The 20000-nt window shown below is 42.5% G+C and overlaps 1 protein-coding gene across 2 annotated transcripts in view; it reads left to right on the forward strand.

Moving 5' to 3' along the window:
• Positions 1 to 6499: 6499 nt before the first annotated feature.
• Positions 6500 to 20000, forward strand: part of LOC133576496 (A-kinase anchor protein 7-like) — a 71047-nt gene continuing 57546 nt past the window's right edge. For both annotated transcript variants that reach the window (XM_061929773.1, XM_061929774.1), the window contains exons 1-4: positions 6500 to 7018; positions 7102 to 7315; positions 7874 to 8022; positions 12609 to 12745. In XM_061929773.1, the coding sequence (XP_061785757.1) occupies positions 6902 to 7018; positions 7102 to 7315; positions 7874 to 8022; positions 12609 to 12745 (617 nt within the window). In that variant the 5' untranslated portion in view covers positions 6500 to 6901. The remainder of the gene's footprint in view (positions 7019 to 7101; positions 7316 to 7873; positions 8023 to 12608; positions 12746 to 20000) is intronic.

The raw sequence follows: 20000 nt of genomic DNA on the forward strand, positions 1-20000 counted from the left end.
CAGTGGAATCAGCAACATGACAGGCCAGACACATCATGCTGTCCTCAGTAGGTGAATTTGTGTAAATAAATCTCCAGCAATGGTGACATGGCAGAAAGAGACACAAAATAGTTTTAGTTCAATCAATCCAAGGTGCACTTACTGCGCCTTATTGTAAGCTATCTACAAACAATAAAATAATGCATGGTCCAATGAAAAGAATCAGTGTACATACTGTATGTACTAATTGTGACAGTGGAACAGAATCATGAGAAAGTGAGGAAATCCCGCAAAGTTTTCACATTGATTTAAATAATGTTGAAATACTTTTCAGTGTTATGCAACAAGTACTCAAAATGTTACGTATTGTAACAATAATGGAAATCTAGAGACGTCACTATGCCAAAATCAAACAAAATGTATTGGTCCAAAATATGTATTAAATAAGGGATATTTTTTTATCAATATGTACAAACAAAGGGCAGCAGCAGGAATTTGACCATTAACAAGAACATAAAGTATGAAATCCCATGCTGCAACACATCTACTCACTACTCCCCACTTCCGTGGGGAGTAGTGAGTAGACAACACAGTAGACAGTAGACAACACAGTTGTATAGTCTCTTCACTGAAATGGGTACAACACTGTGGTCCTAGATCCCCAACACAAATCTTTCAATGAAAATAAGAGTTTTTCTCAGTTCCTTTGGGTACTGGACAGCAAAAACAATATAGAGTGACATTAATGCACTCATAGCATATGATTTGTCCATGCTGCTGTCCTCAGTCAAAACCTGTATACCATCCAGGTATAGGACTATCCTTTGTGCCTGCAAAGGGTTCCCCTCGTGTGTGTTATGGAGCATGATTGCTGGAGTAGGCACGCTTGGCTCCTATGCAATAAAAACAGATACATGTCAGTAAATAAAACCTGCTGTGAAAACAGCAAAATGACTCAATGTTGCCATAATATGGATAATGCCAATTCCTAAATCTTGACCTTAAATGCAGTATTTACCTCCAGTAGAGTGTATAGAAAGGATGAGTCCTCTCTGAAAATGGAAGGCAGCAGTAGAATTGCTGCATCCCTAATGAGTCCTGAGGAAATACAATAATTCTGTAATATTTTTAGTTTTCAGAAATACAGATTGTGGCTCTTATAGATACACATATAGGCCTAGATGCCTCGTCTTACTGAATCATCCAGGCAGGCATTGATTTGGCACCAAGAACCAGCTCCTAAATCACTGAGCTATTTCTCAAACGGAATTACCAGCCAGACAGCAGTTGTCAAAAATGGTCCTCCCAGTCACAGCTAATCTTTGCCTGAGTCAACAAGATTTGCTGATGAAGATCTTGCTTTCTTATAATTAATGGTTGTGGAAATAAATTGGTAACAGAACACTGCCATTATTTGTATGTCTGATCAGAAGGTGTAAGGTAATAGACTAGTATGGTGGACCTGATGACTGAAGGCAGCCAGCTGGTTAGCTCAGTCACTATTGCCAGTGACTTTAGACTGGGTGGCAGGTGTTCAAATCCCAAGATGGGCAATTATGTTACAGTTTGATCAACATGATCTGGGGTAGAAGAGTTTGCTTTAAAATAAACAAAAAAATTGTATATGAAAAGTATTTGTATCAGTAGTCACAAGGAAATGTATTTTGCACCATTATTGGCAAATGTTATCAGGAAGTATGTCCCTGGTGACACAGGATCGTACCCATGCTTTCAACAATCCCTGAAGAACTCTTTCTCCAAAAACGGTTCTCTGGATCAAAATAGTTCTTACTGGAACCCTTAGTGTTAGTGAGAACCCTTTTTAAACCAATTATTCAGAAAAGGGGTTTTAAAGGGTTCTCTGGATCAAAATGGTTCTTACTGGAACCATTAGCGTTACCAAGAACCCTTGAAAAACCCTTTCTTCGGGAACGGGTTTTTCAGAAGCAAATGGTTCCAGTTAGAACCTCAGCCCTTGTAGAAGAACCCTTTTGGAACCCTTATTTCTAAGAGTGTATGTAGTGTCATAAGGCCCTTTCCACTAAAAGTTCAGGAATCTCTGGTTCCTAGATCTATATGTTCTTGTAAGTGTGTGGTTTATGTTTCCACCGCATTTCACAGTTCAGGGTACTTTATACAAATCAGGCTCATGACGTATGGAGGAGTGGTTTGGTATATTTCTACAGATACTATGTCAAAGAAACAACCAATATTAGGTTAGCGTTATTTTACAAAAAAAAAAAAGGTAAATGAAATACAAAGCAATAACAAACAAAACGATATGACTTAGAAAATAAATTGTACAGAGTTGCTTATAAAAAGTCAGGCTTTTGTCCGCAATGTCCAATAGTCAGAAAGTCGTCCTCTCAGTAAAAGATGAATTCATGAGGGTCAGATGATTCCTTTTGGTTAATTTAAGCTGTAAATAACAATATATTAATAATAAATATCAGTGTTTATCTCACGCCGATGGCACAAACACATCGGCTTTAGCGTTGGCCTGTTAGCATTAGCATTCTGTTCACTCGGGTTGAGGCTAATAACTACACAAATGGAGTGTCACTGACTACTTTTACAATATGTACTAAAGTAAATAGTTAATATTTGATGTTATTTACCGTCGTTCCACTCGTGTGCTGCCTCTTTTTTTCCCCCACATTTATCCAACAAAGTCAGAGTAGTAAGCAGCTGAGGTCATGCCCTGAGAACGGTAGGTTGTGAGTTCAAACCCCAGCTGAGTCATACCAAAAACTATGTAAATAGGGACCCATTACCTCCCTGCTTGGCACTCAGCATCAAGGGTTGGAATTGGGGGCTGAATCACCAAAAATGATTCCCGAGCGTGGTCACCGCTGCTGCTCACTGCTGCTGCTCACCTCCCAGGGGGTGGAACAAGGGGATGGGTCAAATGCAGAGGGTAATTTCACCACATCTAGTGTGTGTGTGACTATCAGTGGTACTTTAACTTATTACTTCGAGTCCGACTTCATACGTAAATATGTTTTAAAGAGTCTATCCACTTCTCATAACTTATCGTATCAAAATGAAGTTTATAAAAAATAATAAACAACAATAAACTGCATATAGTTTAAAGACTATGGCTGAGACAAAACACTGCAAGATAGTTCCACTGACCAGCGTTCTTCAGCACAAAGATGCCCCACAAAAGTTCCTGTATGTCAAATTTGTTCTTCTTTCTTTACGTTGTCAACTTAGTTGTAATAGAAATACACAAGAAATGGGAAATAAACCAGTCGTCTAACATTCTGCAATGGCGGTGCTGTGTTCGAAAAATATGTTTTAGGAACGCCCCAACTATGTTCAACCAATCAGCATTCGACAGCACAGCCCGCCCTCGATAAAGTTCCGGGAACCGTCCAAAAGTCCCACCAAGCTGGCATGAACTCCGAAAAGTTCCTGAAGAACTAAATCTAGCGGGGTAGTTTTTGGTGGAAACACAGGGGGGACTTTATTTACCTGGGTAAATGGCAAAGTTCCTGAAAATGTTCCTGCGGTGGAAAAGGGACTGTTGTTGATGACGGTTGTGCATTATGTGTGATGTTAAAATATTAAATATATTTCATCCATTCATCCATTTTCTACCGCTTGTCCCTTTAGATAGACAAACAACATTCACACACTAGGGCCAATTTAGTGTTGCCAATCAACCTATCCCCAGGTCAGGGGCGCCGCTAGGGATTTTGGGCCCCATGAAAAGAATCTTTACAGGGCCCCCAACACAGTGTCATTATTTTTTCTGTATTATAATTTCATCATCATTAGGGGCCTCTCTGGGCCCCCCTCCATCATGGGCCCCTAGAATCCGTCTCCTTTACCCCCCCTTTTCGGCGCCCCTGCCCCAGGTGCACGTCTGTTGAATAAAACCTCTGCCTTTTTTTTAATGAATACTCAGGCCTAGTACGCTACTGTATTTCAATGTTGGTCATTATGGTGGTACTTGGAGAGCCAAGTGTTTTCTGACGTGGTACTAGGTGAAAAAAGTTTGAGGACCACTGAAATAGAACATAAGACAAGGCACTATGTTGTACAAGCGGAAAGACTAACTTAAACCAAGGTAGCAATGATGAAAAAAGGGACATAACATGGACTCTTGAGGGACGTCTAAACTGCTGAACTAGCTCTGCTATTAATGAATGTAGGAATGTTTATCACAATAACTTTTGATGCAATGCATTCAGAGTTCACTTAAATAACCCAACACGGGTCCATGCAACAGCAACACAAGTTAGTCCACAGGGAAACTGTCTGTGTTTCCCAACAGAAATACTACTCTGCAAGTATTTGTCACCTCCACTTGCCCAATGACGGTATTCACACTCCACTCTGCACATAATCCTCTATATCAGATGTGATTGTTCAGCTCTTTGGCAAACACCTCCAGTCATCTTTGCACTTCCAAGTGTGTGCTCCACAACAAGACAACGTCAGATAGTGGAACCTGTGTTTTTTGTGCTACTTTCCCGTGCGTGCTTCCACGAAAGACACAAACTCTGTACTCGCCTACGGAGCTTTTTAATGTCAGTGATCATCACGCTCTGACTACTTTTTTTTATTTCTCTGACCTTAAACAACCACACAAGCGTGGCGACTGAAAGTCTCTGAGGGCCAGACATTCTTATCTTTTCAAGGACAGAATGCTCACAGGCGGCCTTGTTATTAGTCACGTGATTTAAATGCTTGGCAATAAACTTGAATAAACTCACTGGATTTTGCCTGGATTATAAGAATACTTCTTTTTTTGATCAAATAAGATTGACATGGTAAATAAATCACTACTCTGTATTACATATATTATAATAGCAATGCAGGCCCTGCGATGAGGTGGCGACTTGTCCAAGGTGTACCCCACCTTCCGCCAGAATGCAGCTGGGATAGGCTCCAGCACCCCCCGCGATCCCAATAGGGACACGCTGTAGAAAATGAATGGATGGATAATAGTAATGCAGCGTAAAGAGTACATTAAATGCTCCGATCAACGCATCTTTAATTAACTGCTGAGTTTCCTTTGGTAGCCATGGCCGTTGTCTACAACTTAAATAAACGCATGGCTCTTTACTTAGGCCAAAAAACATCAGTATTAACAGGTGTGGCTGTAGGCAACCACTGTTTTATTATTTAGTTGTATTTGAAGTATGACGATACAATGTTGCTACCCAGCTGTTGATGTGAACCTCATGCATGTTACACTTACTGTTGTTGACAATCAACTCAATGGTGTGATTAATGCTGACTCAGCAATTTGCTCCTCGCTGCTATTACAACATTGGTTTTGTTGCTGTCGTGTTTTACCATACATTTGCTCAAAAACGAACAATCAAGCTTTGCTGTTTTCTCATCCAGTCAAAATCATTATTAAAGTAAAAAAAAAAAGCTTTTTACATATAGTTTTTCACATTTAAAATATAACAGATTTTCCCCCAATTAGTCCCGTGCTCTCTGTACTAGTTTGGTAAATAAACGCCCGTCTATTAAGCATTTAAGCTATCTGACTCTTCATAAATTGAAAAGCAATGGTGTCATAATGCTTCCAAAAAACACCCACTTCTAACCACTAATGGGCATATTTTCATGGTAACGGAGGTGTTGCTATGATGTGCTGTGATGCATTAATGAGCAACAGGATAGCACTTTCCATTTCTTTCTTCTTGAGTACACTACTCAATAGGACTACGCTACTGGCTTTTTATTTGTATTTTTACTTTATTTGTTATTGCTTATGCAGTGCAGATTCAATTCCAACATTATCCCAGAAGCCAACTCTTCTCTGAAAAGTATAATACATTTACCAGTTCTTCCCATTTAATTATCTTAATTGAACTCCTCTAAAATAGTTTACTACATTGAGCAACTCTTCTGTTAATTTTAATACACTAAAAAAGTAGATTGCATTTACCAACTCTTCCCATTTTAACATCTCAATTTAACCACACTAAATTACTGTAGCAGCTGGGGTAGGCTCCAGCAACCCCCGCGGTAACAAATGGATGGATGGATGGATAAAATACTGGAGTATACTACCAACTCTTTTCATGTTGATATTTTATTTAACTATATTAAAATAATATACTAAATGCATCACCTCTTTCCATGCAAACATCTAAACATAACTAGACTAAATGTCTAATGTAGTGCATTTGCTGGCTAAAACAGATCCACTCCTGATGCCTGATTACCATCTACTGGTCATAAGCTGAAACTGAAACTCTACTTCATTTATTTATTTCAACTTAATTTTGTACAACAAATTCAGTACTGAAGATAAATTGCATACTGAAGTTAATATATATTACTTAACTTTGTATAAGATAAGCTATATTAATCTTGTAAAGTTCATTTCATGTTGTGAAGTGATCAAATACGACAGTTTATTTGAATCTGTTAAATGACAAGCGGTAGGAAATGGATGGATGGATAGGTATGGGTAACGGTATATAGGTATAATGATCATGGGTCAAGTTGCAATACGACTTTTATTTTGACAACTGACTTGGACCGGAAATGAGGCTGTGTTTACAAACGGATTGTACTTCCGGTCAGTGAGAAGAGTTCGGCAGAAGTCCCATTCCTCCTTTTGTTTGCATGTTTTTGTCGTATTTTTCGGAAAATGTGTCTGATACTGACAAACCAATTACTCGAGAACCGAAAAAAAAGTTGTGACTCGTGTCATTTTTGTTTTTTAGTTGCGTTAAAGTCAGTTGCTAGCCTGTTAGCTTGACATTAGCTGTGCCAACATTGCAGGATTTGGACAGGTGTGACATTTATTTGTAAACGTTCAAAATGTCGCGTTAAGTGTATATTTTTCCGGAGAGGCAGGATATATATCTCACTGAATCATTGTGTAATTTAAAGCAACATGCCATTAGTCAGCTATTAAACGTAGCTTACCTTTCTGGAGTGTGTCATGCACCTGAGCCGCCTCCTGTTTGGACTTCTATCGACTTGCTGCAGGACTGCACACAAGCAATTAGCAGTCAATGTGCAATCAATTTGGTTTCCTTATCGTCACACAAGACCAGAGGTAATCCATCTAGCAGATCTAAATCCCCCAAGTGTTGTTTTGAAGAAGCTTTATTACAATTATGTTACCTTTTTCTCCTCTAGGCTTGTCTCTCTCTGGTCAGCTTGAACAAGATGGCGTCTGTCAGCATCTCCCATGATAGGCAGCCCTCGGCTGATGATAATAATAACAATGATGAAAAAAAGGAGGAAGGAAACGGTGGTTCTAAAGATGAAACTGGACTTGAAAGAGGTTCAGAAGAGAGTCAATGTCAGGTGAATACAGTTTTCACTGACACTGGAGCCGCCAATAAGACAAGTGAGTTGAAGGAAAGAACAACTAAGCACATTTAGAAAAAAACATATGTATCTAGTGCTATACATTGACGCCCTACTGAAGAAGTACGAGGAGGAAAAAGAGTGATGCCCTCAGCACAGAGCGATGGGAGAGAGGTGTATGGTCAGAGAGTGTGTGTGTGTGTGTGTGTGTGTGTGTGTGTGTGTGTGTGTGTGTGTGTGTGTGTGTGTGTGTGTGTGTGTGTGTGTGTGTATGTATGTGTGTGTGTGTGTGTGTGTATGTATGTGTGTGTGTGTGTGTGTTTTGTCTCATCTTGTCTTGTCTCATAGTAACAGTGGTATTATTGTATTGTTAGTGTACAGGAGCTTTTCTTGTTTTTGTTTGTATAGTATTGTTCTTGTATTATATTGTTTATGTTAAATGTGGAATGAGTGAGAGAGGTTGGGAGATTATAAGCATCTGCTTCATCCAACCCCTTTTCAAGCCTCGCATAAATGTCTCTGCCAAAATGTAAAAAAAAATGTGTGTTGTTGTATTGTGCAGGTTTGGAATAAATACTTCAATTCAATTTGTCCCCAGTCACCAAGCGTGAGTCGCGCAAGAAGAAGAGGAAGAGGGCGGGCAGCGGAGGACGAGTGGACAGCGAGGAAGACGCAGAGACAAAGAAAAAGAAGAAACCGAGCCAACGGCCTAACTACTTTGTCTCCATCCCCATAACCAATTCACAGGTAAACAGACAAAAACTTGTGCCTTATGTAGGGCTGGGTGATATGGACGAAAAAGTATATCTCCATATATTTTTACTTAAACTCTATATTCGATACATATCTCGATATATTTTCCGGTGAAAGTATACATATAAAGATACTCATTTTTGAGCGAGATTCACTGAAATTGAACTGAATGACAACAGTTCTGTAAACAGTCAGTGGCACTTTTATTAACCCAGTTAGTCAAGATGGGTATTAACAGCACAGAAAATAAACTGTTTAAGTAGCACAGAATCACATAATAAAAATTAAATGATCTATCTATGAGCTGCCTCACTTCGGAATACATTTTTGGCAATATTTCTCGTGCCAAATATGCGGCTTGGCAACTCAAGAACAGTTTTGGTAAACAACTCAAATTAATGTTTTATCCAGAGGCATACATTTGTCCAAATGTGGCCATGTAGACGCATTGTGCATTTCTTGGACGTCGTCTACATCGTTAAAAAAAAATCTAAAGGAAGATGATCCCTCTGCCATCTTCCACTAGTTTTTTTAATATATAAATCGCCCGCTTGAAAATTCCCTCTTCTCTTCTACGACTTTCTCGTCGTCATTCGTCTGTTGTGATTTCCCTTCCTGGTTCCATGACCCGATGTTGTCTCTGATTGGCCTAGCCCAGGGGTCGGCAACCTTTAGAATGACCTAAAGAGCCATTTTGACCCGTTTCACAAATTCAAGAAAACAATGAGAGCCACAAAACTCTTTTGAAATGTAAAATGAAATAACACTGCATACAAAGTTTTTTTTTTTGATTTGTGCTATGTATAAACCAGACACGCGGCCCGCGAGACGTTATTTTGCGGCCCGCACCTTAATATGGAAACTTAATGTTAGTGCGGCCCGCGAGTTTTATATGAATGGCGATTGACAGCATCGTACTTGCCAACCATCCCAATTTTTCCAGGAGACTCCCGAAATTCAGGGCAACTATTCTATCGGATGTCTGCTGATTTTGACCCAAACAACAATAATAAGGGCGTGCCGTGATGGCACTGTCTTTAGCGCCCTCTACAACCTGTACAAACAGCTTCCCAGCCCAGTTACATGTTATATGAGGCTTCTGCAGACACACATGAGTGAGAGCAAGGCATACTTAGTCAACAGCCATACAGGTTACACTGAGGGTGGCCGTATAAAACAACTTTAACACTGTTACAAATATGCGCCACACTTGGTAGCGGGGGTGTATAATGTAGCCCGGAAGAGTTAGGGATGCATGGGATTCTGGGTATTTGTTCTGTTGTGTTTATGTTGTGTTACAGTGCGGATGTTCTCCCGAAATGTGTTTGTCATTCTTTTTTGGTGTGGGTTCACAGTGTGCGGCATATTAGTAACAGTGTTAAAGTTGTTTTATACGACCACCCTCAGTGTGAACTGTATGGCTGTTGAGTAAGTTTGCCTTGCAGTCACTTACATGTGACGGGCAGAGCTCGCATACAACATGTGACTGGGTCGGCACGCAGATAGTGTAAAATCAAACGCTAAAGGCACTACCATCACGGCACGCCCTCAATATTGCTGCCCCGGAAGATTATCGGGAGAGGCACTGAAATTCGGAAGTCTCCCGGAAAAATCGGGAGGGTCGGCAAGTATGCAGCTAAGCCGCATCAGAGTGATCAAAGAGCCGCGGGTTGCCGACCCCTGGCCTAGCCTAGCCTCTGATTGGCCTAATCTCAACCAATGAACCAATTCACACACTCGGGCCAATTTAGTGTTGCCAATCAAACTATCCCCAGCTGCATGTCTTTGGAGGTGGGAGGAAACCGGAGTACCCAGAGGGAACCCACGCAGTCACAGGGAGAACATGGAAACTCTACACAGAAACACACCTTCTTATTGTGAGGCACACGCACTAACCCTTGTTACACCGTGCTGCAAAATTATAACAATTACACCATCTATAGTCACGGACGGTGGAGAGTGGGGGGGGGCACAAAATATTTTCTCCTTGCTAGGGTGGGAGGAACAGAAAGTAATTGAGAAGCACTGTTCTAGAGCCAAGCACCTAACATGATCAAATTTATCATCCACCTCACTTGTTTGCTCGAATTCTGAGAAAAGAGGCACTCAAACGCTTGCTTTTGAAGTTGCAACTTTTCATGACATCATGGACAGAAAACCTCCTTCCTTATGGACATGATACCACCTCTGACCCTTCCCTAGCTAAATGAGCCCGCCCCGCTCTTTTATCCGTCAGTCAGCTACGGACGTAAGAGCTGTAAGTTTAAGTATTTGATTTAGCAAATATTTTAACTTGCATGATGTTAAAATATGGCTCTGATGTTAGCATGTAGGCTCACATAGTTATGCTCGTACTCCTAATGTTTGTGTACCCTAGCCCCACTCCTCAATGTTACATTGTTGTACAAGTCCAAACATACATTCTACTGTATATGTCAAAAGTGATTGAAATACACAACAGCTCTACTTGGAGACACACACTTTGTCATAGACAAACACAGCTCATTAGTATTAAAGCTACAGACATGCAAAACGGTGTTTTTCCTGTTGAGATTACTAAAATAACTTTTAAACTGTCTAAATTCCAGCATCAAGGCTAACGCACTATTGTGTCACCTATGAGACGCATTTGAATTTAGGGCTGCAACTAACGATTATTTTGATAGTCGATTAGTCAACACTTATTTTAATGATTTGTCGGATAATAAAGCGTATACATATTTAATGGCTCTAATTTTTCATCGACATCTAAATGCAGCTTACGTTATTTTAGGCATGTTCTTACTTACAACAAAGATTATTAATTCATTCATGCATATGTATTTTTACTGTAACTGTGCTGCTTATTCAGCTGTTACAAAAATAAACTGTTGTCCATTTACCGTACAAAAAACAAAAGGCAAATTTCTAAAAAAACAAAAAAAACAATTGACCTTGTTTATGTATTAAAACAGTTAAAATAGCAGCAATAAAAACAAACAACAACAGTGTTTCCCCCAGAAAATGTGTTAGTCAAGGTGGTGTCTCTCTGGGACAGGCGGACAGACGAGGAAGGGTGGGTTTAAGGAACAGTGTAACTCGGCCTGTCGCCATCACGTCTCCACCTCATCACTGCCACCACAGCCTGGGGGGGCAATAGACTACAGACTGTGGTGAAGTAGGCCGTATTCGTCGCGTGAAGAAGTCTACAATTGTGGGCTGTGTTTTCCGCTCCATTTGCTGAATGGCGATATATGATATATATCGCGATATTTTTTCCGTAAAGTAAAAGCAAAACACAAAACAGTCCTACTTACCTGAGATACTAAGTATGTCATTATTATGACTTGGTAAGTCAATATTTTGACTTAGTAATTTACTAAGTCAAAATAATGACATAATGACTTACTAAGTCAAAATAATTACAAAATAATGACTTACTAAGTCACATTAATAACTTACTGTAAGTAAGCGTTTCAAAAAAAGTTCTTGCCTTCTGGTACCTGCTGATCTGCATAAGTCCTGTAAAATTGCGCGCATCCGCTTTTGTAGTCCGTGGCGACACCGTAGTCGATAAGCTTCTTCTTTTTCTCTATCTTTTTGTCATGGGGCATTCATCCTTCGCTGTTGCCATTTCTAATATAAAGTAGTGTAAAGTTCTTACTTATATCTGCCATGAAAGCGCTAAAAACTCCCGGTGTAGTGAGTTTACATTATTCACCCATGGAACTTTAGTTATTAGAGAGTTGCGGTCGGACGGTTTTTCACGGGACACATTTCCGGCAAAGGAGGAGATGCTGTTCCGTTATTGATTTAAGTGACGTCTGAATGTCATTAAAACAGTTAGCTCCATCTTTTGACCCTTCTTCCACGCCCGTCCTTGCACGCTACCCCGGTGCAACAAAGATGATGGGGAGAAGACGCTGCCGAAGGTGAGCCACGTAAATAAGACCGCCCACAAAACGATGCATCCTGAAGCGACTGTCAGAAAGCGGCTTGAAGATGATCTGTAAAACATAATCTATGCAACATTTTGATCAAAGAATCACCATTACATGTTATGTAGACCACAAGGAAGTGTTTTCAATTTAGAAAAAAATAAAATAATATGACTCTTTTAATGCGCCCTATAATCTGGTGCGCCTTATACAGTATAAGAAAAAATATAGAAAATAAACCATTCATCAGCAGTGCACATTATAATCCGGTGCGCCCTATGGTCCGGAAAATACGGTATGTTTAATATTATGATACCTCTGCATTGGTGCCTGTCTGTCTGTGTGTTTGTGCACGCGCTTGCGTTTGTTATTGTGCCCTTTTTTATGGCATTGACGCTGCTTTAAAAAGTACTGGAATTGTTTTGGCAAAGTTTGGCTGACTGACTTTGGCTAAAATGATAGTTGAAGTTCTCACACTTTACATGTTATCACTTGCGATAATTTTTCCGAGTGGCGGTGCTGACCCGCTTACGCCTGGAAAAACATAAGTGATGACGTCACGACTATTGTCGACAAATATAATTGTCGGCGACAAATTTTGTTGTCGTCATTTGTCGACAATGTCGACTAATCGTTGAATGTGTTAATGTTGTCTTTTGACAGATAAGCACAGCAGTGTCTCAGGTCCAAGAGGCGTTGCTGGAGCAAGAGCCCCGTCTGGCCAAAGCCATGATCCCCGTCCCCACTCTGCACATCACACTTCTAGTCACTCATCTGGCTGACCAAGAGCAAGTGGACTTGTGAGTGGACACATGCGTTTTTAGTGTGCATTATTAGTAGGACAAATTTTTAAGTCAAATCTGATTTGTTAGATTTTGCCCGTATTTTTGACTTTTTCCATCTCAAACAAAAAGGCTAAAACACTTAGAAAAACAAATAAACACAGTAGAGATTAGATGGTTTAATGAGATCCTTTGGATCGTCTTCGGCTCTGGTGCAGCACTGAGAAGACAATCAAACTTGACTATCTCGAGGTCCTTTTTTTATTTTCACTCTCGCATTAAAACAAAAACAAAATGAAGTTCTCAGGTCCCAGCGAACAACATATATAAAAAGACAGGAAAGATGAATATTAAATAGCAGCATTATACACAGTAAAAGACAAAAGATAAAAAGTCAACAAAATAAGATTGTCAGCTATAGTGTATGGTGCTCTCTTATTAATCTGACAACTGCAGGGGAAGCTATACTTGAGCCTGGTGGTTGTAGCTCTAATGCTCTGTAGACGTCTTTCTGAAGGCAGGGGGTATCAGTTAAAGTGCTGGGTGGGTTGGATCCCTCATAATACTGGAAGCCCTACTCCTGCACCAGCTGATGTAAAGGTTGTTGATAGCTGGCCAGTTGCACCCAATAATCTTTTGTGCCATCTTTCCATTTTCCATTTTACTTAACCTGGACACTCTTTTGTAAGAGTGACCAGGCCAAGAGGGCAGCAAAACAGGTTTCATAAATATATACAGGTAGAACAACAGTAAAAATAGGAGCAGTCACACGATAAACATAAAAACATGCAATAGGTAAAAAAGAAAATGTGTCAATAAAAACAATTTAAAAGCAAGTACAGTGCCCAATACAAACAGTGTCTCAATCCTTCAAAATAGCCTGAAATTACCTCAAAGTGATCAGTTCAGGTAACTTCAGATCCTTTTGTAATTTATTCTATGACCACGGAGCAGCAAATCTGAATTATTTTTTACAGAGACTTGTGTTGGCTCTAGGAACCATCACGCCATATATGTCCTGTGACCTTAAACTGTACCGACTGGACTCTCTACACATGAAATAACATAAATGTGTGGGAACCAGACCAATAAGTGATTTATATATAAAAATCCTCCATCGAGAAAATCTGCATACCGACAAAGATGGACAGTTTGCCATTGCAGACAAAGTGCAATGGTGGACAAGGTTGCCACAACCAGTAATAAAACATAAGGCACAGATATACAGTATCCAGTTTTTTCAAATAAGTGTTGGGTGCATTCATACATTTTAGCCAAGGCATAAAAGTGGTCAGAAACAAGTGTTTCCTTAACTTGTAGGGAAAAACAAGACTTGTTTCTAAAGAAAAAAATATATATATATTTTAAGTTTAGCTAAAGTGTTTCTATGTGTGATTTAAAAAATAATTTTCATCAGTAACAATCTCCAAGTACTTACATGTTGTGATCATTTCAAGTTCAACCTTATGAGAAGTTGATTTTTGAAATGTTCAATGGCAGTCGTTTGCCATTTGAAAATTACATTACCTTAGATTTCTATGCATTTAGCACAAGTTTAAGCTGAGGCAACTGGGCCTGAACAACATCAAAAACAGACTGCAATAGCTCAAATGTTCACACTACAGCAGGGGAACATTTGCGTCATCTGCATAAAAATGGAACGCAGCATCTGACACATTATCACAGAGATTATTTACATTGATGGAAAACAACAACAGACCTAATACGGACCCCTGAAGAATGCCTTTTAATACAGGGATGAATGCAAGGAGGACTCTGCAAACTGGACACATTGGGTTCTATTGGACAGTTATTTAGAAAACCACTTTACAGCATGCTAAGATAAATCAAATCAAATCAACTTTATTTTTAAAGCACATTTAAAATTTACCACAGGGGTAGCCAAAGTGCTGTACAATAGGCAATAAGATAGGCCAATCCTGTGCAGTCTGTCTGCCAAAATGATATGGTCAACCATATCAAATGCTTTTGAAAGGTCAATAAATAGAGCAGCACAATATTTTTTGCAATCCAATGCGTCAATAATGTCATTCACAACTTTGATAGTAGCGGTTATGGTGCTATGTCTCTTTCTCAAACCTAATTGATGTTGAGAAAGGAGACCATAGATGTCTAAGAATGTTTTAAGTTGTTCACCACCAAACTTTTCAAGAACTTTAGCTAGGATGTATTACTTAGAGATAGGTTTGTAGTAGAGCTGCAGCTATCGAATATTTTAGTAATCGAGTATTCTATCGAATATCCCAATAGATTAATCGAGTAATCGAATAAATCATATTTTTGCTTAATTTTTTAATTTTTTGTCCTGTACAGCTTCTCAGGCAAATCATATTGTTGATGTAGATGCCCATATCGGCTGTACAAATTTACTTTACAAAAGAGAAGCGTGGGATACTTCTCTTGTTGTCTTATTTGTATTTTCACTTTATTAAATGGATTTATATTATTATTTGGTGCAGCCGGGCCGGAGCAATATTTTTGTTTAATTAATGTTTAATTATGCATGTTAAGATCTGCCCTCAATTATTGCGTTTGGCCTAATTGTCTTTTATAAACACTATTATAAACTAAACGCCTGTTTTCAATATTGAAGGCTGACACGCACAGCTGAAATGCGTCCGTGGTTGATCGTGCCAATTTATGTGTGCTAATAAAAACAGGTGCGCTCACAGCCCTATGTGCTGTGTCCGCAAAAAGGAAGTTCTTGTCTCTCGTGCGTTTTTGATGATTATTATATGGTGCCGTTTGAATGGTGGTTTCTCCACGCAAATCCGCTGAGCTGTTTTCAACCTGCCAACAATACGTAAACAATATAGAAAGACAAACCACTTAATAATGACAACAACAGTTTTAAATTTTAAGAATGCAATACAGTTCATTGCATTCATTGTATGCAAAATAGTAATCAATGTTCATTTTGCCATCATAACATGTTTGAGATGAAAACACATACATATAAAATTAGTTCAAAATGTATATTCCCTGAGAAAGTTAAAATAAAACGATATTCTTAGTCTCAAAAATAAAACAATAAGAACAGTTTTCATGATCCATCCATCCATCCATCTTCTTCCGCTTATCCGAGGTCGGGTCGCGGGGGCAGCAGCCTAAGCAGGGAAGCCCAGACTTCCCTCTCCCCAGCCACTTCGTCCAGCTCCTCCCGGTGGATCCCGAGGCGTTCCCAGGCCAGCCGGGAGACATAGTCTTCCCAACGTGTCCTGGGTCTTCCCCGTGGCCTCCTACCGGTCGGACGTGCCCGAAACACCTCCCGAGGGAGGCGTTCGGGTGGCATCCTGACCAGATGCCCGAACCACCTCATCTGGCTCCTCTCGATATGGAGGAGCAGCGGCTTTACTTTGAGCTCCCCCCGGATGGCAGAGCTTCTCACCCTATCTCTAAGGGAGAGCCCCGCCACCCGGCGGAGGAAACTCATTTCGGCCGCTTGTACCCGTGATCTTGTCCTTTCGGTCATGACCCAAAGCTCATGACCATAGGTGAGGATGGGAACGTAGATCGACCGGTAAATCGAGAGCTTTGCCTTCTGGCTCAGCTCCTTCTTCACCACAACGGATCGATACAGCGTCCGCATTACTGAAGATGCCGCACCGATCCGCCTGTCGATCTCACGATCCACTCTTCCCTCACTCGTGAACAAGACTCCGAGGTACTTGAACTCCTCCACTTGGGGCAAGATCTCCTCCCCAACCCGGAGATGGCACTCCACCCTTTTCCGGGCGAGAACCATGGACTCGGATTTGGAGGTGCTGATTCTCATCCCAGTCGCTTCACACTCGGCTGCGAACCGATCCAGTGAGAGCTGAAGATCTTGGCCAGATGAAGCCATCAGGACCACATCATCTGCAAAAAGCAGAGACCTAATCCTGCAGCCACCAAACCAGATACCCTCAACGCCCTGACTGCGCCTAGAAATTCTGTCCATAAAGGTTATGAACATAATCGGTGACAAAGGGCAGCCCTGGCGGAGTCCAACCCTCACTGGAAACGTGTCCGACTTACTGCCGGCAATGCGGACCAAGCTCTGACACCGATTATACAGGGAGCGAACCGCCACAATAAGACAGTCCGTTACCCCATACTCTCTGAGCACTCCCCACAGGACTTCCCGGGGTACACGGTCGAATGCCTTCTCCAAGTCCACAAAGCACATGTAGACTGGTTGGGCAAACTCCCATGCACCCTCAAGGACCCTGCCGAGAGTATAGAGCTGGTCCACAGTTCCACGACCAGGACGAAAACCACACTGTTCCTCCTGAATCCGAGGTTCGACTATCCGGCGTAGCCTCCTCTCCAGTACACCTGAATAGACCTTACCGGGAAGGCTGAGGAGTGTGATCCCACGATAGTTGGAACACACCCTCCGGTTCCCCTTCTTAAAGAGAGGAACCACCACCCCGGTCTGCCAATCCAGAGGTACCGCCCCCGATGTCCACGCGATGTTGCAGAGTCTTGTCAACCAAGACAGCCCCACAACATCCAGAGCCTTAAGGAACTCCGGGCGGATCTCATCCACCCCCGGGGCCTTGCCACCGAGGAGCTTTTTAACTACCTCGGCAACCTCAGCCCCAGAAATAGGAGAGCCCACCACAGATTCCCCAGGCCCTGCTTCCTCATAGGAAGACGTGCTGGTAGGATTGAGGAGGTCTTCGAAGTATTCTCTCCACCGATCCACAACATCCGCAGTCGAGGTCAACAGAGCACCATCCCCACCATACACGGTGTTGACACTGCACTGCTTCCCCTTCCTGAGGCGGCGGATGGTGGTCCAGAATTGCTTCGAAGCCGTCCGGAAGTCTTTTTCCATGGCCTCACCGAACTCCTCCCATGTCCGAGTTTTTGCCTCCGCGACCGCTGAAGCCGCACACCGCTTGGCCTGTCGGTACCTGTCTGCTGCGTCAGGAGTCCCATGAGCCAAAAGAACCCGATAGGACTCCTTCTTCAGCTTGACGGCATCCCTCACCGCCGGTGTCCACCAACGGGTTCTAGGATTACCGCCACGACAGGCACCAACTACCCTGCGGCCACAGCTCCAATCGGCCGCCCCGACAACAGAGGTACGGAACATCGTCCACTCGGACTCAATGTCCAGCGCCTCCCTCGTGACATGTTCAAAGTTCTTCCGGAGGTGGGAATTGAAACTCTCTCTGACAGGAGACTCTGCCAGACGTTCCCAGCAAACCCTCACAATGCGTTTGGGCCTGCCAGGTCTGTCCGGCATCCTCCCCCACCATCGCAGCCAACTCACCACCAGGTGGTGATCGGTAGAAAGCTCCGCCCCTCTCTTCACCCGAGTGTCCAAAACATGAGGCCGCAAATCCGATGACACAACTACAAAGTCGATCATGGAACCGCGGCCTAGGGTGTCCTGGTGCCAAGTGCACATATGGACACCCTTATGTTTGAACATGGTGTTTGTTATTGACAATCCGTGACGAGCACAAAAGTCCAATAACAAAACACCACTCGGGTTCAGATCCGGGCGGCCATTCTTCCCAATCACGCCTCTCCAGGTTTCACTGTCGTTGCCAACATGAGCGTTGAAGTCCCCCAGTAGAACGAGGGAATCACCCGGGGGAGCACTCTCCAGTACTCCCTCGAGTGAATCCAAAAAGGGTGGGTAATCTGAACTGCCGTTGGGCGCGTAAGCGCAAACAACAGTCAGGACCCGTCCCCCCACCCGAAGGCGGAGGGAGGCTACCCTCTCGTCCACCGGGTTGAACTCCAACGTGCAGGCTTTGAGCCGAGGGGAAACAAGAATTGCCACCCCAGCCCGTCGCCTCTCATTGCTGGCAACGCCAGAGTGGAAGAGAGTCCAGCCCCTGTCAAGAGAACTGGTTCCAGAGCCCTTGCTGTGCGTCGAAGTGAGTCCGACTATATCTAGCCGGAACTTCCCCACCTCACGCACTAGCTCAGGCTCCTTCCCCCCCAGCGAGGTGACGTTCCACGTCCCAAGAGCTAGCTTCTGTAGCCGAGGATCGGACCGCCAAGTGCCCTGCCTTCGGCTTCCGCCCAGCTCACATCGCACCCGACCTCTATGACCCCTGCTATGGGTGGTGAGCCCATTGGAGGGGGGACCCACGTTGCCTCTTCGGGCTGTGCCCGGCCGGGCCCCATGGGGACAGGCCCGGCCACCAGGCGCTCGCCATCGTGCCACACCTCCGGGCCTGGCTCCAGAGGAGGGCCCCGGTGACCCGCGTCCGGGCGAGGGAAATCTGGGTTCCTTGTTCGTGTTCTTCATAGAGGTCTTCGAGCTGCTCTTTGTCTGATCCCTCACCTAGGACCAGTTTGCCTTGGGAGACCCTACCAGGGGGCATAGAAGCCCCCGGACAACATAGCTCCTAGGATCATTGGGACACGCAAACTCCTCTACCACGTTAAGGTGGCAGCTCAGAGAGGAGCAGTTTTCATGATATCAAACATAAAAAGTGGATTAGGTAGTGCCTTTAATACTGCATTTGAAATGTGCAACTTCATATTCAGAACCAATATGGCTGACAGGAACGTGGCACACAAGTGCTACCAATGTGAACAAGGACTTGGAACTCTTACATTCGATAGTGTGAGAAAGTGCAAGCTATCCAAGTAGCATGTGGTTGCATGACTTGAATAACCCGAATAACTTTGCACAACTACTTTCGCGTGGTAACTAATGAAAGGTTAATTGAACACGACAGCTCAGATAGCATTGTTAGTTTTCAACACCTTTTGGCGGCATTTGATGACTGCGCGGGAGTGAGAGGACACATCCTGGTTATCATAATGAATAACATTTATTTTACTAAAACAACTTTTGCGTTTACATTTGATAATAGATGACTTACCTCGCCTCCGGACGTCCCTGAAATCTGATGCTTTCTCGACAGGTGCTGCAGCATTGAACTTGTGCTATTGTGGTATCCGAGCTCCACTTTGCAATGTTTGCATACTACTGCGTTTTCCTTCCGTTTTAGTGTGAAGTGTTCCCACACCTTAGACAACTTTTGTCGCTTCTTAATTCCCTCGTTTTGCTATGGCTCTTGTCCACTGCTTTCTGCGGCGTCTGCCATTGTGAGTTATGTCGGTAAAATTGTTTTGTTTCATCTGACAACAGAACTTTCCTCCAGAAGGTCTTATCTTTGTTCATGTGATGTCATATGATACAAAAATTGAGCTGTTTGGCCACAATACCCAGCAATATGTTTGGAGGAGAAAATGTGAGGCCTCTAATCCCAGAACACCATTCCTACCGTCAAGC

The sequence above is a fragment of the Nerophis lumbriciformis genome, linkage group LG34 (assembly GCF_033978685.3).
Source record: "Nerophis lumbriciformis linkage group LG34, RoL_Nlum_v2.1, whole genome shotgun sequence".
In the NCBI taxonomy this organism is placed as follows: domain Eukaryota; kingdom Metazoa; phylum Chordata; class Actinopteri; order Syngnathiformes; family Syngnathidae; genus Nerophis; species Nerophis lumbriciformis.